Genomic DNA, 23466 nt, shown 5'->3' on the forward strand with positions numbered 1-23466 from the left:
TCACAAATCGTAAAATCAAGACCTAAAAGGATCAGTTGTTTCCAAGTAATTCACCTGTGAATCAAGACAAAACTTAAAAAAAAGTGAATATAAATCATTACATACCCAATTAGTTGAAATTCACAATGTCTGTCATCAAATTAAAAATAACCAGGCATGTAAAGATGTAGAAAAATAACGACCCATAAGGTGTATAAAAATAAGTAAATAAAAATGAATGCAAAAGTGACACAGATGTTTGAATTATAGAAGTTCATTAAAACTTGAGTACAACTGTGACCTACATGTTCAAAAAGTTAGAGGCATGGAAGATAGTGGGAGACTAAAGATGAGCTTCTAGAGCTGGCAACTATAATTTCTGAGATGAAAAGTACACTGAATGAGATTAAAGGGAAATTAGAAATTATAGAGGAAAGGCATTAAGTTTGAAGGCACAGAAATAGTAACAATTCCATATGAAGTACAGAAAGGAAAAAAGAGAAAAAGAAAAGAATATTAGTGAGCTATAGGACAACTTTGACTATCCTTACATAAATGAATCTCCCAAGCAGAAGAGTGAGAGAGATTGGGGAACAGAAACAATATTTGAAAAAAACCAAATCCATATGTTCAAAAGCCCAATGAAGTTAAAAAAAATATGAAGAAAGTATGCTAAGGCACAACATAATCAAATTACTCAAACTAGTGAAAAAGACAATTCAGGTCAGTAAGAGGAAAATAAAAAGTTATATAGTATAAAAGGAAGATAAGACAACAACATATTTCTTCTTCTCTCTTCTTCTCCTGCTTATTCTTCTTCTCCTGAATATTGAGATTGGATACAGATGTTTTGTACCTATGAGCTATATCCCCAGCCCTTTTTATTTTATTTTTAAGACAGGTTCTCTCTAAGTTGTGGATGATCCTACTGCCTTGCTCCAGAGTGGCTTAGATTATAAGCATGAACCACCACTCCAGGCTAATAGCAGATTTCTTATTGGAAACAATGCAAGTAAGAAGGCAATAGTGAAGCAATATATTTAAAGAACTGGCCAAAAAAAACTCTCGACCTAGAATTCTATACTCAGTGAAATTAGCATTCAACCACCAAGAAGAATACAAACTTTTTCAGGAATACAAAAGATGAAAGAATTTACCAGCAGGGTCTCTTGCATTCTAATAGATGTTAAAGGAAGTCATATCCTTCAGGAGGAAGGAAATGATGCAAATTGGAAACATGGATGTACTCCAAGAACTTAGAAATGTAGAGATGATAACTACACATTAACTATGACCTTTAATTTATTTAAATCTCATTAAAGGATAATTGCTGAAATATAAACAGAAAGCATATTAGGAGATTTATAACATAAAAGTAAAAAGTACAACATGGAGAAACATTGAAAACTTTATGCTATGTGAAAGAAACCAGTTACAAAGGACTGTATTTTATATGATTCCATTTATATGATATGTCCAGAATAGACAACTCTATTGAATCAGAAAAGTAAATTAATGGTTGTTTAAAGCAGGGGGCTTTAGAGAAATTGGAAGTGACTACTAATTGGAACTTTTTTTTTTCCCTAAGAGAGGGATTGGTGAAATGTTCTAAATTTGTGCATGTTAATGATTGTGAATCACTAGCTAAAATTATTGAATTTTGTCTTTAAGGTGAATTGTGTGGCAAGTGAATTATACATATTTCGGTGAGGCTGTTAAAGAGCTGAGCCTGTAGCTCAGTGGTGGAGTGTTTGCCTACTTGCCTAGCATTCATGAAGTCCTGGTTGAAACCCCAGCACTGCAAAAAATTAAAAAAAAACAGTTGTTATAAAAATGTATTTATTTACAAAAGAAAAAAGTAAAGATGCTGTATATGAGGGAAAATATGTATGTATAACACAAACAGCATTGGGCAATGTTTTTTCATCATCAAAGATTGACAAGTGCATGTCTACTGTACTGGAGCAGAAACTGATTTTCAAGTGAAGACTCAATTGGTGGCTGAACATTTCTCTTTTTTTCCTCCCTCAATTGGAAGGATGCAGGCATTCTTCTGGGAACTATTCATGGTCTTTCCTATGTGTGTAATGTTTTCATACTAGTGTGTACACTATGTGAGCAGTGTGTGTGTATGTGTGTGTGTGTGTGTGTGTGTGTGTGTGTGTGCATGTATAACTGTTTGTCATATTTTTTTGTCTGTGGGAGCAGTACCAGGGATTGACTCAGGGGTACTAAGTCACTGAGCCACATCCCCAACCCTATTTTTATATTTTATTTAGAGACAGGGTCTCACTGAGTTGTTATATTTTTGGGTGCATCTTATTATTAAAGTTCAATGATTGTTTGGAACAATGTCCCTGAATTAGGATGCAAAATAAAACATTAATCTCTAGAATCCATTGCAATTTTGTCTTTGAATTTTGTCTTTAAGACAAAATTTATATTTATATTTACTATATAAGAATATAGTAAATCTTAGGGACCCAAAGAATATGTAGAGTGGGGATGTGGTAGGAACAGTTCAGGTCAATTAGTTTTTAATTGTAACAGTAGTAAAAATAGAAGACATTATTTCTTTCTACTTTAGGTTTAAATTTAAATTATTTTAAGTGAAATTTTTAGGCCCCTAAATTGGAATTGCTAGTGGGTTTTGTTAAAGAATTAGGAAGTCTCAATGTGACTTCATACTACATATTTTTCACTAGGTAATAACACTTTTTAAAAGGGGACTATTCTTTCTATTTTTTTCAAACAAAATGAGTCAATAAAGAAGACAAAATATTACTTCTTAATTAAGAGAATAAACATGAGGAAAGTACTAATTATATACATGAATTCTATGTTATTTAAAATAGTATGTTAAATTATATATTTCTAATGGAAGTAGTTTTAAATGCAGTATAGAATTGATCTTTTTCCTTTAAAAACTTTCTAAAACATCAAGAATATCAATTAATATTAATTAAATACATTTTAAAACATGATTTGAATATATAGGCATAAATTGTGATGTATATGTGGCATATGTATACAGTAATTCTTTTCTGCCAGGAAATCAAAGTCTTCTATTTTTCATTGCTATGTCACAAACATTGTTTTTTCTTGAAGGAGATTTCTTAAAGGATACAGTTTTGAAATTTTAAAGAGCACAATAAAATCATTTTAGGAAATACACATCCTTCAGTCCTTTCCTGACTTAACCTTCTGGGCTCACATAGAACCTGAGCATTCCTCTGTGAACATATTAATACCCCTTTATTTTATCATTATGTCTTCTTCCTCCCTTGGTCTGCAGCTTCTGTTGTTGTAGGGAACAGTCTTTCATGTATTAGCATTGTCTGTGCTGTCCTACAGAATCCAAAATTTTGACCCTAGAAAGTTTTAAAAGAAAATAACAACAAGCAATTAATTTGATTTTTCTTTCAGAACTTGTTGCTGGTGTTATATTACCAGAGATTGCAAGGTTCAGTTCAAAGTGTTGCATTGCTTCAGCAAGTGAGTTGCATGATTAAACCTTTGAAACCTCTGAAGGAAACAGAGGCAAAGGCTGAACTCCTATTACAGAGTGGTTAATGGTTATATGACTTAAAATCTTTGTAACTGCTGACAAGGAGTGAATGGGGTTCCCTTTGTCCTCTGAAATAGAACACTAAGAAGAAAACAGAATTCTGCTGATTGTTCTGCCACGAGCAACAAGCTTCCACTAGAAAGTTTGTTGCTAGTGGAAGTTTGTTGCTTTTTTTTTAATTTTTAAATTTTGTTTTTTACTGTTTTCTTAAGAAATTTTTCCATTAACAACTATTTTGGGGGGAGGCACTGTTAATATCTTTTCTAATAAAGTACTGTGATTTGCTTTGAAATCCTGTGGATACATAAAAACTATTTTTGCTTTTGAAAGTTTTAATGACTAGTTTGATGGGAAAGGACACATGTTAACAATTACTTGACATAATTTCCTACATGTCAAATGAGGGACAATGGCAAGTTTCTATAGCAGTTCATGGGTATAATTTAATATATAGAGAGGGTCCATTCTGAGTTTTTGGAGGAATGGTTCTAGTTAGAACTTAAGGAAAGTTAGCATTTTAGACTGATGTAAAGCTGCCACATCCTAGATACAGTAAACTATGTAAGAAAAGGGATGGAAATAGGATTTTACATAGATTTGATGAATGTATGAAAAAATTATAGGTTTTAGAATATGGATTTTCTTAGTTACCTAGTGGACTTAGTATTTTTTTGATCATGTAATAATGGCCCATCAATTCTTCTCCTTTTGAGTTTTGTTTTGGGTTCTGTATAAATTCATGCATACATTCAACTCTTTTTTTATATTTATTTTTAGTTTTCGGTGGACACAGCATCTTTATTTTTTTATGTGGTGCTGAGGATCGAACCCAACTCTTGCAAATATGAGACAGTATTCTAGCATGGAATTTCATAGTTTTACCTCTTCTAAATATTTGTTTTAATTTAAATATATAATGCACAAGTGTTTTACAATATTAAGAAGCTTATAATTCATGTAGTGAAATTTTCAAATAAAATAGTATGTCTCATCTTTTTATGTATTTTCATATCATTTTGCACATATTTTATTTTTAATTCCTATAATGAAAATATGAAAATAGTACATTTTTCAATGTTATTAATGTTTCATTTTTCAAATTGTTTAAAGAATAAAGGAACATGTATAATTAGTAGCTAGTATTAAATTATTTGGCAATTTTTTTTTTATTTTGTTGAATTTAAGCAATACTATGTTATATCTCCTTTGGATATTATGAATTTTCTCCTTGAAAAAAAGCAACGTATAGAATCAATAAGGTAACATTTGCAGTCTTAAGATAAAGTATCTTATAAATTGAAGCCTAGTCTTAACAGTGTTTGCCTTCCAGAGGTAGAAGAATACTTTCCATGTCTGTTGTAAGACTGTTTTTATCCCCTTAGAATTAACATGTTAAATCTTATTGCCCAATGCATGTGTGTGATATTTGTAGATGGAGCTATTGGGAGTTAGGGGTAGTTGAAGTTATGAGGGTGAGAACCTCATAATGGAATTAGTGCCCTTATAAGAACCGACAATCTAGAGCTTGCTCTCATTCTCTGCCTCTGTCTCTGCACATGAAGTCATAGTGAGATAGTAGTCATCTGCAAGCCAGGAAAAATGTTCTTAACAAGAACCAAATTACTCAGCATCTGGATCTTGGACTTCCTAGCCTACAAAATGAGAAACAAATGTCTAAGCTGCTCAGACTATGGTATTCTGAAATAGTAGCCCGATCAGAATAATACAGTGTCTAAATCAGAACAGTAACCAACTTTGCTCTACTCTATATTAAGAATTATATGGTGAATATCAAATGTGTACATTATGGTTTCTTTGTTTGAATTCTTCATATTTTTAAGGAAAATAAAAGGACTTTTTTAAATTAGAGAGAACGTGGGTACATTTTATGGGTGTGTATTTTATAATGAAAGAGAGTCATGTACTAGACCCTGCAAAGCCAAACAAAAGGTTCATGTGGCAGACTTCAGCTTGCTGAGTTGGTGAGTGACACGATAGATGTGAGGTTTTAAGATGTGTAAACTATTTCTTTTGTGTTAACTATTTGTTCAATAGAAATGAATCATATTTCTTGGACAACATGACTAGCATTTTGAAAGGGTTTATTCCTTTCCACTTGATGAGTTTTTTGATGCTTTATAAATTCCTTATATTTTATCTGACCTGTCTTTCCTGGAAAGAAAATGTAATGTAAATCACTTAAACATGTTGGGCCTAAAGGTCCATGAGTTATATACAGTTGTATGTGTTACAAAATGTTATCTTCATTTCTATATATGTGTAATGGATGTTAAAATCTGTATTTGAATTTCATGACCCTTCTACACTGCTGTATTAATTTGTGAAGTGCATATTGGCATTTTTCAGGCAGTCTGCTTTTTAAATTGCAGGGCAGAGGCCAATGATAAATTCAGGGACCCATGACTCAGCTGGTGATTTGGTTTCATCTGAGATATATCTCTATTTTTCATACTCTCTTGTTTATAGTTACCTTTTTACCTGTTGCTTTATTTTTTTTATATATTCCAAAACTTTTAAAAATAATCCCCCTGTGTTATTTAGAATTGACAGTACAGGAACTTGAATATATATATTGGTTGAATGACAACTATAACCTAGTTTTCATACAAATAGATGAAATATAATAAGTACTTACTGTGTAAATCATTCTAGTTTTATTCATTATTTAATTCTCAAAACAATACCATGGGATAAGTACTATTATTGGTCAACATTTAGCAGTTGATGAAAAAGCAATTGAGGATTTAAACAACCAGAAAAATGGAAGAGTTAAGATCTAAGCCCAAATTTAAACTCAAACAATATGCATATTGTTCTGAAAATAGTCAATAAAATGAAAGTTGTAGAATTTAGAACTGTCAGCGATTTCCTTCATCAATTGTTCATTTACTGAATGAGTTAGTTCCTTGCATAAAGGAAAAATTGGTCTTTGTATAGAGGTATAAAATGAAAAAAAAATTGAAGATGACTTTCATTTGCTGTCATTACTTGGAAAAGTAGTCCAAAGTAGTCCAGCCTAAGGTGGGGGCGGGGGAAGCTGTGTCTTGACAGAAAATAGAAGTACATTAAAAGAAAAAAAAAAAAAAGAGTTTGAAAATGTGATCGTTCTTGCTTAGGACCGGTTACTGCAGATTTCCAAGGTTTTCAGACTCCAAAGTTGTCTGTCCCAATGTGGAGGTGCATTTTTTCCTGTTTTGCTCCCCATTATCCAGGAGACTGACTATAGGAGTTCTGAACTTGCCCAGTATCCAAAAGCACCTTGTACATTTCTAAGATACTGTTTAAACTAGTTCTATACTAAGCCTACTGACAGACATAGAAACAAGTGAGACAGAGATGGAGGCTTTATAAGCAAGGGAGTGTTAAGCAAGTAAGTATTAAAAAGTGCAGTTCTCCATTAGTCAACATATGTTGATTGGTACCCAGGAGAGGCAATAAGTATTGATCAAAAGCATTAATAGATTGGTATTCTATGCTCCTATTAGTTGAGAATATTTGTGAAGGAAATAAGTGGATGGCAATATAATGTTATCTTGAAATCAAGTTACTTTTGTCCAATTATGAAAAAAATGAGAACAGTGTGATTTTTATTGTCAGTGCTTTTTTTTTTTTGGTAGAAGAGATTAAACCCATGAGAACTTAATCACTGAGCCACATCCCCAGCCCCTTTTATATTTTATTTTGAGACAAGGTCTTGCTAATTAATTTAGGGCCTTGCTAAATGGCTGAGGCTGGCTTTCAACTCGGGATCCTCCTGCCTCAGTCTCCTGAGTTGCTGGGATTTTAGGTGTGTGCCACCACCTCCCGGCCATCATTTGTATTTACTTTATTCAAGTTGATGAACTAAAGAAAATGATATGTCATCAAAGACAAAATTTAAACATAATTTGAATAAGACAGTATTTAATTCGTCAATTTAATTCTGTAAGCACAAATGTTAATATATATGTATCTTTTTAATTACTCAGAATTATTGTAAGTACTAACTAGGATTGAACAGGAAAAATTTGTTTATAATTTCAGATGCACAGGGTGAAGAGAGCTTAATGGTGCATTATATTTGGTCAATCAATATTGCACTATAAAACAAAGCCACATTTTTAGAAAGGGAACATGTTGGTCAAGTGGCTTCCCACAACTGAAAATGAGCTCTCAAAAAATACTTAAGTTGCAGTATTTTAGGGCTATGGTTTAGTGTCTTTTTTGTTAAGCAAGGATTTGTGATTGTTGATTGTAGTCAGTATGGGCCCTCTTTCTGCTCTCTGAGGAAATGCACAAAACTGGTTGCAGAATTCTACTGTGTGTTGCAGCCTCCAGCTGCTTCCCAGAACAGAGTGAACAAAGCAGGAACAATATGTAACTCACTTGACTTCCTGTGTTCTGGCCCCAAATCATATTCTATCATTTCTTCAACTAAATAAAATTAGCACAGTTAAATTTTCTCAAATACTGTTTTTCTGCTTCCAGAATCAGCACTATCTCAAAATGATTGGCAAACTCAAAGACCAAATTCTTTGATGAGAGAAAATTCTCCCTCCGTAGGTAATAACCCTATATCTGAAGGGTTAATAGCCCTCTTAAAGCACTCGATTTATCTAGAGAGGGGGCTCTGTGACCCTGTTAGGACCTGGCTTTGGTCATTTCTTAGGAAGAATGTAATTTAGAACTCTCCTATATTATTCTGCCAGCTATTTAGTTATCGATGATATTGACTTTTAGTTTTAAAAAGTCTTGCTTTGGAAAATTGTTTTTAACAGCTCTCAACCACTCTCATGTCCTATATTTTTATTTTATATCACTTTCATTTGGAATATTATTAAGTCAAATCCTTGGTAACCATTCTCCACAATCCAATTTATTTTTACCCAAGATCCATTGAATTCAACTCAGTGCCTTTTTTGCAAAAGGTTAACCCAATATTTCATGTTATGTTATACTTTCTACTTACCATGTGAAAGAAAAGTTACTGTGATAAGCAGCCAATAAATTACATTTGGAATGTTTATTCTCAAAAGTTACATTACTATGCCGACATAGATAAACATAATCATTTATCACAGTATGGATTGTGGAAATAAAACCTAAAATAAATGCAGCCATCTTTCTTGTGTATTACTCAGTTTGTTTGCTTTGAATGTTGGCCAGTATACCTTTAAAAAGTGTCATCATGTTATTTATTAATTTGGATTACAGTCTGAGATTAATATGGTTCGAGCTGAAATAAACAAGCAAAAATTTTTTTTTAAAGAAGACAATGTCTTTAATTTTTTCTTTAAAATGAGATGACTTGGGTTTTCTAATACTGACTTTTGTTGATGAGTTGCTATGGTCTTATGTCATTATGAAGAATAACCATTTGAAACTATAACTGTTTTGTGCAGATTGTTGTTTAGAAGATACCTACATCTCATCAGACAGAGTAAAGGATTATTCTTTCACATGTAGGAATTACTAAAAATAATCTTTATCAGATTTTTATTTGTCAACTAAAGCAAGTCCCAATGACATTTACTAAAGTGGGTACATTATATAGCTAAATCAATTGAATATAACAATTTTTGGCTTTTTAAAAAGTTTCATGGTGTTATAATTCACATATCACCCATATAAAGGGTAGAATGCCTAGACTCTTCTGGTGTATTAATAAAGTTTACCACCAGTACCACAATCAGTTTTCATCACTCCAAAAAAGAAACTACAAACCCTTTGGCATTTGCTTTCTGTTCCCTACCCCCTAGTCCTAGGCAAACACTAATCTACTTGCTGTCTCCATACATTTGCCTTGTGTGGAGATTTTATATAAATGAAAGCATATGTGGCATTCAGTAACTGTATCTTTCTATTATGATGATTATAATGCTCACCCACACTGCACAATTTTAAAGTTTATTTTTGTATTGATATCTAATTCTATTGCATTGTGATTGGAGAACTACTGTGTATTATTTAGTCCTCAGGTTTATTGAGCTTTTTTTTCAGCTAACATGTCCTAGAAAATGTTTCATGCATACTTGAGAATAATAAATTATCACATCTTGATGATGTATAGTGTTGTCCAAATCTTCTGTTTCCTTGTTATTCTTCTGCCTGTGTTCTGTCCAGTATTTAAAGTGGGAAAATGAAGTCTTCAACTAGTATTCTGTAAATGTCTATTTTCCTTTTAGTTTTGCCCTTTTTTGCATCATGTATTTTGCCTTGTTGGGCACACATATGTTTAGAATTGTTAGAGCTTCCTGATGGATGTTTCTTTATCACCATAAAACATGCTTTTGTGTCTAGCAGTACTTTTTTGTTTGGTTTGCTTAAAGTCTGTTCTAATACTACTATAGGTCACTCAAGCTTTCATAAGGTCACTACTTAAATGGTATATCTTTCTCAGTCCATTTACTTTCATTCTATATGTGACATTGAATCTGATGGTTGCACCTTATGGACAGCACATAGTTAGATCTTATTTTATTATCAATATATTTTATACTGACAGTATATATTTTATATTATTTTTTATAATTGCAGAATTACTTATACTCTATTATTGACCATTGGTTTTTTTCCTGTGAACTTGAATAATATTTATGGTCATTTACTTTTTGCCTGAAGAATTTCTACTTGTACAAATTCTCTAATTGTCTTTTTTGGGGATGGGAGTGTTATGTTTCACCATTATTTAATTTTTGAAGTATTTAAAATTATTATGTTTTATAATTTTTATTATACATACACATATATATATAAGACAGTGGGATTCATTTGACAGAATCACTCATGCATGGAATATAATTTGTTCCATTTCAGTTCCCAGTACCTCCTCCCTCCCTTGCCTTCTCCCCTTACCCCTGGTCCTCTTACTCTACTTCCTTGCCCTTCCCCCTATCTATTTATTGTTTTTATAAATTGATATTTGTTAGGAATACATAAAAGTGGAATTCACCATGGTACATTTACACAGCAAAATTTGATCAATCTCATTCTACTGCTCCTCCCCTTTTCTGCCCTTCCCCCTTGCCCAACACCCCTTCTCCATTTCTCTGATCCTCCTTTCATTTTCATGGTATTTCCTACCATCTTCCCCTTATTTTGATCTTCTACGTATCACAAAAATACATTTGACCTTTTGACTTTCTGAATCTGACTTATTTCTCTTAGTATGATACTTCCAAGTTCCATTTACTAGTAAATGTCATAATTTCATTATTCTTTATAGCTGAGTAAAACTCCATTGTATAGATATGCTATATTTTCTTTATCCATTCATCTGTTCACAGGCATATGGGGTGGTTCCATAACTTGGATATTGTGAATTGTACTGCTATAAACACTGATGTGCCTGTATAAATATGGTATGCTTTTAGATCTTTGAGGTAAATCCCAAGGAGTAGCCTAACTTGGTCATATGGTGGTTGCATTCCTACTCTTTTGAGGAATCTCCATACTTCTTTACAAAGTGGCTGTGCTAATTTGCAGTCTCATCAACAATATATGAGTGTACCTTTCCCCCCACATACCCATTAGCATTTATTCTCATCTGTATTCTTCATGATCACATTCTTTTTGAAAGATAGTTTTGCTGGATATAAGATTCTTGCTTGACAATGTTTTTAGTGCTTTGTATATTTGTGTATATTATCTCACTACTTTCTGGTGTCCATTGATTTTGATGAGAAATGAACTGTTGGGCTGGGGATGTGGCTCAAGCGGTAGCGTGCTCGCCTGGAATGCGTGCGGCCCGGTTCGATCCTCAGCACCACATACAAACAAAGATGTTGTGTCCGCGGATAACTAAAAATAAATATTAAAATTCTCTCTCTCTTTCTCTCTACCTCTCTCTCTTAAAAAAAAAAGACTTGCAAAAAAAATTTAAAAAAAAGAACTGTTAAAAGTTAGTTTTTTCTATATTATGCATCATTTTTCTTTTGCTGCTTTCAATAGTTTTTCTTTGATATTGACTCAGTATATTTGTTAATATTCTTTGTATAATATCTTTCTGTTTATTCTACTATACATTTGTTGAACTTCTTAGATATGTAATTTAATAATATGTTTTATTTAAACAAACAAAGTGGAGAAAATTTCAACTTGTATATCTTGTATTTTTTCTCTTCTCTTTTTTCCTCTTGTTCTGGTATTCACATGATTGTATTTTGTTTATTAACGATTTACCACAGACTTTAGGGCTTTGTTAATTTTTTCTTTATTCTTCCATCATTACATAATATTTTTTTAAGTTTTTTGATTTTGCCAGTTTAAATCTACTATTGTATACTACTGTGAAATTTTCATTTCAGGCATTGTATTTTTCAACTTGTAATTCTAGTTGGTCCTTTTTAATAATTTCTCTGTATGGATGTGTATTTGATAGAACATTATAATTATACTTTCCTTATGATAGCTATTTTGAAACCTTTGTTAAATCTGATACTTGAACTTTCTCAAAGTTGGTTTTTGTTGCTTGTTTTTTGTGTGGATGCATATCTTATACAATCCTGTTTCTTTGCCTGATATATTACTCTGTTTTCTGTTACTATAATGAAATACTGGATGGCATATATTTTATAAAGAAAAGAGATTTATTTAGTACACTTTTGGGGGTTCAAAGTCCAAACATATGGCATCAGCTCTAGAGTGAGCCCTTCTGTTGTCATGATGTTACGGCAGACAATATCTTGGTGCTAGTACATGCAAGAGGGAGCTCATGGTGAGACATGAAAATAGAACATGGATAGGGGCTTGATAGATCTTGCAGTAGATCTTGGAATCTCTCAGTAGTTTCTACCTACAGCCTCTGAAAATTACCATAGTAGGTAGTGACCAAACTTCTAACACATGAATCATTGAGGTGGGTTGGGGAACACCTAAACCATATCCAGACCATAGCACATGGCTTCTAATCTTTTTAAGCATAAAATTTAGAAAATGTATTACAGCCATTCTCTATACTAATCCCCACTCTGGAGAGATGGTGCACATGTTGTTTTTTGGATATTCGTTAAATGACTGATGGATTATTTTAGAGAAGTACATTTCTCTTTTTGTGTGACCCTCCAATAGCCTCAGAGGGTGCAGCCATGGACATGTGCTGTTGTTCTGTCATAACTGGATTTAGCGGAGCTCTCCTTCCTCTTTCCACTGATCTCTGTTGAACTGTCTGCCTCTATTTGTATCATACCTAGGTCTTAGTTCCACTGAGTTCTAATTGGTTGCTCTACTGTTTTTGACAAAGCCCTGGGATATAAATAGTTTTACGATGTGATTCAGTTAAATTTGTATCCCTCTTCATTGGCAGTTTTTGAGGTGAGTTTTTGCAGGTTTTTTTTTTTTTTTTCCGCCCCAGGAGGGCTTGTCTGAACTGACTTTTCTCCTGTTTACCTTCATGGTTTAGTTTATTGCTCTTATGGAATTACCTGGTTCTTTGTTTGCTATCAAAATCTTAATTGTTCTTAAAAGGACTCTTAGACTTGAACTTCCCCCACATGGGGGTTCAGATAAGATAAGTTTCTTTAGGAGAAATTGTCCATTCATATGACTGCCTTTTCTTTTGGGAAAATTCTCTGGGCCATGGCTCCAGAACTTAGGATAGTGACAGTGGCTCACCTTGAGTGACACCACTCCTTAATAAGCAGGTTTGCTCATATGCAAACTGCACCCCATGAGTGAGATGAGGTGAGGGTGAAGGTCTCCAGTGTAAATGATATGCTGTCCCTCCGGCAGAGACTTTGCTCCCTGAGTACGACTGACTGTACCAAGAAAGACCCTGAACTCTGGGCTGCATTTTCCTGGAGCTTAGTCCCTGAATAGCAGGGAGTGGCAGTATGAGAAATAGTGGCATTTGCCCCTCCATGGGAGATAACATGGCCTTCAAGTAGGGTTGGTGATAAAAGGAAACATGTTTTCTTGGCTGAACTCATCTGAAGTGGAATGACTTTGACACTGAAGTGGGGAAGGGGAGGGGTAGGTTATTTTTCAAATACCATAGATCCTTATTACTCTTTTCAAGTTTTAGTAGATTTTTTTCAATTAATGTGCCTTCATTTGTTGTTTGCCTTTAGGACAATTTCCTGAGATTTTATTTATATTTTTATTAGAGCTTTATAAATGTACATAGTAATGGGTTCATCCCAAAATAATCATACACACATGGAAATCAATTTCAGTTCACATATCCCCTTTTTCTCCCTAACCCCCTCCCTTCCCCCGTTCTCCTTCCTCTACTCTGCTAGACTCCGTTTTTCACTCTTCTATCTGTTAATATTTGATTGATTCTTTTTTACTTACACAGAAAGGAGGAATTCCCTGTGGTATATTTATATATGCACATAACATGATTTTTAAAGAATATCTTTCACATTGCCTCCCCTTTTCCATTGCTCCACTCTGACTCTTTATCTCTTTCTACACTTTTGATCTTCCCTATATCTTTGGATATTCTATTCTATTCTTCCCTTCTCTTTTCCTTTATTTTACTCTAGCTTCTATATATCAGAGAAAACATTGGACTGTTGAGTTTCTGAGTTTGGCTTATTTCACTTAGCATAATATTCTCTATTTCCATCCATTTACCAGCAAAGGCCATAATTTCATTCTTCTTTACGACTGAATAGAACTTCATTGTGTATATATATATATATATATATATATATATATATATATACACATACATATACATACATACACATACACATACATACACACCACAATTTCTTAACCTGTTCATCTGTTGATAGGCATCTGGGTTGATTCCATAATTTAGCTATTATGAACTGTGCTGTTATAAACATTAAGGAAGCTGTTCCAGAGATTTTAAATGGTTATTTTTTTGTCACTAGTTTTTGTCAGTTTGTTTTGCTGGTTGTTGGTCAGAAGAGGTCTTCATGCAACCATTCTGGGAATGATTTCCTAGTGATTATGTTTTAAAGACTTGCTTGAGTTGGGTGTGTTAGTCATCTTTTTGTTGCTATGACAAAATACCTGAGAAAATCAACTTAAAGGAGGAAAGATTTACTTTGGTGCATGGTTTCAGTCCATCATCAGATATTTACAATGCTATGGGGCTGTGATAAGGCAGAACACTACCGTAGAGAGGGTGTTGTTGGGCAGAGCAATAGTTTGACAATAATTCTTCATTGAGTTATTCAGGTTCCATTTAATATTATTTATACATGTGGTTATAAGTGTCTTCTACCTTCTGTGTTAAAAAAATACATTTAAATGTACACTTCATCTTTGGATAAATTTGAATCTAAATCCCATACTCAGTTATAACTGAGTTGTAATTCAATCTCTTCTGCAGATTAACTATGGATTTTAAGCAGGGTACTTATCTGCCATCAACTTATTTGATCATCAAAAATATTGAGCAAATAGTAGCTGTTTATAAGTTAAACAGTATGATGTTTGTGAAACCGTTTGACCTCTAAAATCTTAAAATTGAGAGTATATTATTGTCATTTTAAATCAAATACACAGTAAGTTGAAGTGTTGCTTTTTTCATTTTATTCTTTCCATACTGATAAATAAATTTATAAAAATAATAAATTTAATACTAAGTATAAAATTTATGTTAGAAAACTATAGTTTATATCATTTCTAAATCTTTCATATTATCATGTAATAAATGTTCTTATAAAATCAGCTAAGACATTACCTAGAAAATGATTTCTTTAGATCAATTTATTTTGGAATTATAATAATAGAAGGGGAAACAACATTTTTAGCATATGTCTTATAGTATAATTTTTTCCTTTATCTGTTAAGTTACTTTGGTATTTTGGACAGTATTTTGAGACCCAAATATGGGTTCATTTTCATGTGCAAAATAGATGAACATTATATACTAATTTTCAAAGAATCATAAAAATCTCGATTTGAAGATGATCTTGGGGTTGGTCAAATCTAACAGGAATCTCATTTTTAGGACTTATCTCAAATTCTTACTAAGCCTCCACATGAAGAAATCATGGACAGAGAATTGCTGGTGCACATAGCCTCTGGATTCCATTTTCACTCTACTTTAGATTTTAGGGTGTTTATAGTTTAGAAAGCATGTTGTATCATGTATTTTATTTATTTTTTACTATAGTATTTTGGTTTAGGTTATGGCCCATTTTGCATGTGAGGAAATGAAAGATCAAAAGGATAAGCAGTTTGCTGAAAGTTGTGTGTCCAATAGATATTAAGAACCAAATTCACAATTTTGAGTATCTTATTTCACAGGCATGGGCATATGCTACTCACTTGGTGTAATATGTCAGAAATTCAGTAAATTCTCTACTTCTTCAATTCAAAGCATTCACTGTTTAGGAGGAAGGAAAATTCATAAAGCAACAGTTACTCTTTAGGTTGGTGGTCCCTGGTAGAGATATTTGTATGTTCTTAGGACAATCAGATCTATGCAAGTGCTCTACTACGTTTTTTTTTTTCTCCCAGAACTTGGATTGAACCAGGGCCTTGCATATATTAGGCAAGTGCTCTAACACTGAGCCACATCCCTAGTCCCAGAATCAGATTTGGATTAGTCAGGGAAATTTTCCTGGGAAGAACAAGACTTTTGAGATGCGCATTGTTTTAAATGACTGCAATAAAGTTAGTGTGACTTCTAATGCAATCTTAGCTGATATTTTTTTTGAATATTTGAATCTAAATCTCCCTCCTTAAATATCTACAAACTTGATTCTTCATTCTCCACTAATTCAAAATAATTAAATTCCTTTTCCATATGAAAACTTTTCAGCTACTGAAAACCTCTATGTCTCTTCTGTATCTTTTCTCCAGGATTTTCTTCAGGTATTTCATATTGGTGTTTAACATGTAAAAATGCTGAAAGTTGTTGGGGAAATGTTAATTGAATTAAACATTTGTCATCAATAGTTCTTTTCCTGTGGCAGAATTATGATTTTGTAGTAGTTGTTAATATTTATTGGTTTATTTTTCCTGAATAATAATAATTATTATTATTATTTTGCCAAGAGTTCCTTTTGGAGAATTATTAGAAAGTATAGTAGGAATCACTCCACTCTAATTTTGTCCAGATTAGGTAACACTGACATTTAATGTTACCATTTTAACATTAGGTAAGACAATTATTTGAGGTGACATGTCATGTTTTGGGTGTATTTTGAGCTTTGGATCAATTCATGCCAGTAATATTATTTTCTTTGTTAGTTTTTCTCCAAAAAACAATTTTTTCCTTTTCACTTTTTTCCAAATAATTTCTGTTTTATTGGGATTTCCCCATGTAGTTCCTTTTTTGTTAAGCAAAGTACAAGAGTTCTCAGTTTTATTTATTTTTTAAACCCTCTTGCTAATTTTGGATCTAATTTGTTTAGACCTCATGTAATCTGTTCTCTCTCTCTCTCTCTCACATATCATAAATTTTATATCCTAGTTGAACCTTTCTTTAGGAGGGGATAGGATGATTCCTAAATAAAATTCTGATTTTTTAATGCCAACATATTTACATATTATTATTTATTATTTATGCTGTCTTCAGAGTATCCTGGCTTTAAATCCTCGGATACAAAATCATGCAACTCTGCGTTCCACTTCGGCCAAGAAATTAGACAAGAAGCATTGGAAGAGAAACCCTGATAAGAACTGTTTTGTAAGTACAACTGATAACATGATTTCCTGCTGAAAATTTTCTCGTTCTACACATTCTAAGACAAGGATTTTACATATACTTAGAAATACAGTTAAATATGTGTAAAGTACAACTGTGATTTTTTTTCATATATTACATATTTTATATTTGAATATTATAAAAACTTTAATTCTGTTTTTTAAAAAATCTTCTGAAACACTTAAATTATATGAATTTAGTTTGATGCAAAATTTTCTTTTCCTGAAAATCCTTAAAATTTGTTTAAAAATTGTTTTGTGCAATAAAACAATGATATGAGAGTTTCTCTTTTAGATATAGTCTAACTGATGGTGGTTGTAGGCATCTACAAACTGTTTGAAAATGACCTCTTGTGAAATTTATGAACTTTAAAATGTTCAGTATAAACAAATAATATTCTCAGGTGAGGTGTAGGAGCAAAAAAGAATTACTCTGAGGTTTTTGATGGCTAGAACTTTATTTGACTGAGCCTATGAAGTTATCCACAGAGCTGGTACTGTGAGGTCATAAGTGTTATAAGGACAACCTTGTAGGCAACATTTAAAATACTATCTGAGGGATATGTAAGTCTTTAAATTTGGAAAGAAGTTTCCTTTTTACTCTATTTCCACACAATTGATTTTTCCAAAATAATTAGGGAATCCATTAATATTATGAGCTTACTTGACATTGACTCTTTTGGTACTTTGTGTATAATGTCCTGTAATATTCATGATTTTAGTGTTGTTTTTCTCCCTCTACATTCTAAGGATGGGAATTGAGGATGTGTGCTCACGTGTGTGTGTGTGTGTGTGTGTGTGTGTGTGTGTGTGTATTTAACTACTTTTAAATTTTTCTATCACTGGCAACCCAGCAAAGTTTTTGAAAGCAACAAAGAAATAAAAACACAGAGAGACAATATTGCATATGGCATAAGAAGACCTTATAGCCACTTAATAGCAGACCTGGATTTGGAATTCAGTTTTCCTTGTTCTACATCTATGAGTTTTGCCTCCAAGTTTCTAGTACAGGTCTTTGGAAGGACACTGATATGGTCTGAACTAGATCAGGTGATAGGCTGACTATGTACCACGTCCTTGCAAAAAGATCTGAATGATTGAACTGCATTCAGAAAAGAACCATGTAATTTTCAAATATTTCTTGAAGAGCACCAAGTTTCAGTCTCATTTTTAAATGTGTGAGACCTTGATCCAGAGAAATTAGATAACTTTCTTGAGGCCTCTCTTTCATAGGCTATCAAACTATGATAAGAGTTCTATTCAGAAAAAAAAGGTTTCCTCTATTCTGATGGTTACTGTTGTTAGATTATTTCATGGAGATTATTTTTATTCTATAATATGATCCTACAAATTAACTCTCTTATATTTAAAAAAATATTGGTGAAAGTACAGTGAGATAGGTCTTCTCTATTAAACATGTATTGACACATATTTTTAGTAAAGTATATGACAGTATTTTTGATAATGTTCATTAATACCTTTGTTAGTTGCTAGGGATGCTAACAAGGTACCACAGTTTAGGTGGTTTAAAGAATGCAAATTTATTTTTACTATTTTGGGGACTAGGAGTCTGAGATCAAAGTGTTGATTTGTTCTAGAGGCTCTTTCCTGGAAGTGTGGAGGCATCTTCTCCTTGTATTTTCACAGTCTTCCCTCTGAGTGTGCCTGTGTCTAAATTTCCTCTGCTTATAATGATACTAGTTATATTTGATTAGTATCTATCCAAATGACCTCAGTTTACTTAAATTAATTCTTTAAAGACTGTCTCCAAATACAGCCACATTTCAAGGTACTGAGGGGTTCGGATTTCAACATATGCATTTTGGAGGGATAGATTTGAGCCAATAAAAATATCTTTAAGTTATCAAACACACCTAGTAATTCATCTTATAGTAATAAATCTGAAGGAAAGAACTAGGAATGTAGGTGAAAATTAATTTGAGTTGAAAGAGGATTATCTGAGCCATTTTTTATTCAGTAGAGAAAATTGTAGGGGAAAATATACTGAGTTCCATCCACTGGGTCTTGGTAAATTTGAGCAGATCCATTTGCTGGTAAATTGTGCAACCATTCCAGTTATTTTTTAAATGGTTAATAATCTGGATAAAAGCTCAAATATACATTGCATGGTAAAGGCATGAGGCATCACTGTATTCAGTAGTGATTGTGTGCACTTCTACACACCCATGTCTTGGCATTAATTCACACAGAATAAAGAAAATATACCAGAATATTAACAGTGATGATCTCTGCTATCTTGGCATTTCTGTACATTTCATATTTTCTACAATGAGTAACTGTTAGTTGAAAAATAAAATGAAAGGTTTAAATATATGGCAAAATAATAATCTCATTTGGTAACATCATATTAATTACTGTGGACATATAAAGTCTATTGACAAAGTAGTGAGGTTCATTCCCAAAGGGAAAATATGAAGCTAAGGTTCGAAGTTGACCTCAGTGCACTTAATGAATGTTCTTCCTTTCACTTTTATTATTATCCTCCTTATGCTTGAATAAAGAATTGAATGAAATTATCACCAAAAGATACTTATTTTTTAATTTAGGAGTTTTGGTTCTTGTGTCTTACAATAATCTAAATTGAAAATGCTTTGTAGGTAAATCATAAAATGATTTTGAAAGGTAGAACGCAGATGAGTCAGGGGTACAGGAACTGAAGAAATCAAGTCCTTGAATTTTCTATTTTCCACATATATTCAGAGCAAAGAATTTGGAAGCCTGGAAATGCTAACAGGTATACACATGTAGTAGCCCCAGTAAAAAACTGCTCTTTCTACTCAAAGAACCAGGAAAGGATCAGATAAGTAAAATAGAAAACTCTTAGGTAGGAACCAAGGAACTGCTCTGCTCCAGCCAAATCCTAACAACAACAAAAAAATCTGGTCCTTCCCTGATATGCTAATGAAGGCGAGTTGGGAACCCAGACTTCTATTAATGAGATAATGGGATGCCCCACACCCCTACTGTAGTGGTTTCACAAGCAGAATAGGGAACAGGACTTTCATCTCCACTGGTTAGCTGAGCACCAGTCATTGGAGAGACGCCTAGTTTCCTCCACTACCTGAAGGAGAGGAGGGCAGGGATGAAAAAAGAAATAATGGCTAGAAGCCTCCCAAATTTGACAAGATATAAAGTTACAGATTTAAAAACCTGGGTGAAGCCCAAAGAAATCTATAGGAGGCACACATAGTTGAAAGTGACCACCACTCTTGCCTCAAGGAAGGGAACACTGCTGTGTGTAGCTGTGCCCCAGCTCTGTGGATCTGGCATTGACACTGAACTTGGCTCAGCCTTCCCTCCCTTTTAACTTGCTTTACCCCTCCTCTATGGATTTTCCAACACTTGCTCAGTAAGTATGTATACCCAAATCTCTCTTGAATTTTGGTTCTATGCAAAATGAACTTCAGATTCCTAAAATTGTCATTCTGGTCCTTGTTAAGGGGAGCTGCTTCAGAAAACACTGTAAGTCTGAATTCAAATCAAAGAGAGCTTTATTTATCTGGCCAGGGACTTTCACCCACCCACAGAGAATGAAGCTGTGTTGGAGAACAGCAATTTCCTGGCCTGTGTCTTGGGAATTTAAGGACAAAAACTAAAGTTCAGGGACTTTCCTTAGTATCATGCAAGCAAGCCAATCATAGAAGCTAAGAGAGCAATTAGCACAGCAACTCAAGACAATTGCATCTTGGGTTTGAGCAGGTTTACAACCTTAGCCTGAGTTCCAGCAGGTTGTTAGCAGAGGCTAGAATGTACTTCAAAGTCCTGGATCACCAAGACCACTATATCCTGGGTTGAGTACATTTTGTGGGGTATAAAGTACAGAAAACAATATATTATAAGAAAACAGCTTTCATTTCAGTTTCTCAGAAACAGCTCTTGTAACATAGTTTTTATAGAAGGCAGCAAAATGGAATCTTAGGCCTGTCTATGACTGTTCTTGCTTTATAATTGTCTTATCTCACTTATCAAAAACTTATAATTATAATCTATATTTTTTACTAATTTATAACCTATAGCTTACACTCTTATTGATTGTATTTATCAGTTCACACCACAACAGTCCTCACCAGCAGCACTCTCTTCACCCTGAAGTCTTTTCTTCACCTGGCTTGCAGTGTACTAGACTCATTGGTTTTCTTCGTACTTCATTGGCACCTCTTCTTGCTCCTTCTTGACTCTTTTATAATTCCTCATCTTACTCCTAACTATGGCTTAAATCTCAATTGATCTTTCTTCCCTTTCTTCTTTTGAAATACTAATTGGTGATCTTATTTTGTCTCTTAAAGTTTAATACCATTTTTAGACAAATTACTCCTTCATTTCTAACTTTAACTTGCATTTCCATCTCGGGCTTTATAACCAAATGCCTGTTCAATACCTCCTCTTAGATGTGTAATAAGTATCTCAAACATTTAACATGTTGAAAATCCCAAATTAGTGTCTTGCCTCCAAAACCTATTTCTTGGAATTTTTCCTATCCATTCTTTCACTTAGACCAAAAGGTTAAAGCCTTTGATTTTTTTTTAAATTTCTTTCACTATCCATAACTAATGAACTAATCAGCTGTGGCTTCCAATATATCCAGGATTTGACATGTTCTCACCACCTCCACCAACGCCAACATTTCTAAGCCACCACCACCATTTCTCACCTGGTTTTATTGCAGTAGCCTTGAAATGATCTTTATACTTAACTACCTTTTGTAGTGGAGTACATTCTTTACCCAGATGAGTAATCCTTTTAAAAATTATATGCTTACAACCTTCCAGGATTTTCCAGCCAACTCAGGGTTTGCATAGCTTCCTTTGCACAATTTTCTTTGCACAATCTCAGCAAGGCCTTCCTTTGGTTGCACTATTTAAAACTCTAACCTACCTTTTTATATAGCTCTTCTTAGATTTCTTTGCTTAATTTTTCTTCTCAGCATTAATTACTACTTTTTATTCACAGTTTGTTTATTGTGTTTTTCCACTAGAACATGAAGTCTGGTAGGGCAAGCATTTTTTTGTTTTATTCATTTGATATTCATTTCTTTAATTGTGTTCCCAGCTTCTCAATAATGCCTGGTGCTTACTATGTGTCTGTTGAGCAAATCGATAGATGAATAAATGAATAGAGCTCTTATTTTACCTATTTTTATATATTACATGTAAGGATCACATATTTTCTTACTTGATAGTGCTTTGTATTTCCCAGAGACCTATGTGTGTTGCATTTGATTTTAACCATGAGTCACTTGGATGACTCAGATTTGTTTTCTCATTTTACTAAGATCAAGCTGGAAAATGCTAAATGATTTACTTCAACTCTAAAATTAATTAGTTAGTTGCAGGCAGATCTGAAATTCTGGTCATCTGGACTAGTATGTTCTTTTCAGTGTATCACTTTTCCTTCTTAGAAAAGACAAATTAAGATTATGAGATTGTTAAGGAAAATGCAAGTTATAATGGTTGTTATATTTGAAACCAGTAATCTTACATCATTTCTGAAGATTGAGTTACATTTTTACCCATTTTCTGGATCTTTGAATGTAAAGCTTTAGTTACTTTTGTTTGCTTGATTTTTAAAGAAAATTTTGCTTTGTCTTTATTATGTTCTGCCTGTTTGATGCAGGTAGTAACTGATTTATCACTCTGCATAGGAGGATCAGGGTTGTGAGTGGGTTTCTTTGAAGTCTCGGAGAAGATTTTCTTGAGGCCTGTGTGTGTTGTACAGTTTTCTCTCTCTTCCTGCCTACTTTCCTTCTTTTTATTTCTTCGGTGCTTGAAAAATACATATTTCAGGCACTATATTGAACACTATTCAAATATTACAGTGGTCCACAAAATTGGTAATAACAATTGTTTATTAAAATAGATGCAAATTTGATTTTAATAAATAAATTATTGACTTCTTAGCAGGTAACATCTTTTTGACCAGTAGAAGTACCCAAGAATAATAATTTTGAAATTCTTGCCCAGAAATTTCTTCATTTGGCAGTTTTCTACCATTCTAGTACTAATTGGAAATTCTGAATTCATTAGGGGATTTAAACTGGCAAATGTGTTTATACTGGTTAATGAAGCACGAAGCATTTACTTCCAGTATCTTTTAAGCAGGTGTTTCATAACTGCTGTTTATTTTTGCCATTTTTGAAAATGTTGAACCATCCTAATTACATAAATATTTTCCATTCATTTTCAATGAGCAATTTTTGAAGACCGGAAAATGTTATGAATTAGAAAAAGTTTCCTGGGTGAAATATAAAGGAAAGACAGCTAAAT

The 23466-nt window shown here is 33.1% G+C and overlaps 1 protein-coding gene across 1 annotated transcript in view; it reads left to right on the forward strand.

Annotated features, from left to right (window-relative positions):
* Dpyd (dihydropyrimidine dehydrogenase) overlaps positions 1 to 23466 on the forward strand; it is a 798303-nt gene that overhangs the window by 19491 nt on the left and 755346 nt on the right. The window contains exon 2 of the mRNA XM_076863439.1: positions 17055 to 17165. Within this exon, the coding sequence (XP_076719554.1) occupies positions 17055 to 17165 (111 nt within the window). The remainder of the gene's footprint in view (positions 1 to 17054; positions 17166 to 23466) is intronic.

The sequence above is a fragment of the Callospermophilus lateralis genome, chromosome 7 (genome assembly GCF_048772815.1).
Source record: "Callospermophilus lateralis isolate mCalLat2 chromosome 7, mCalLat2.hap1, whole genome shotgun sequence".
Classification (NCBI taxonomy): domain Eukaryota; kingdom Metazoa; phylum Chordata; class Mammalia; order Rodentia; family Sciuridae; genus Callospermophilus; species Callospermophilus lateralis.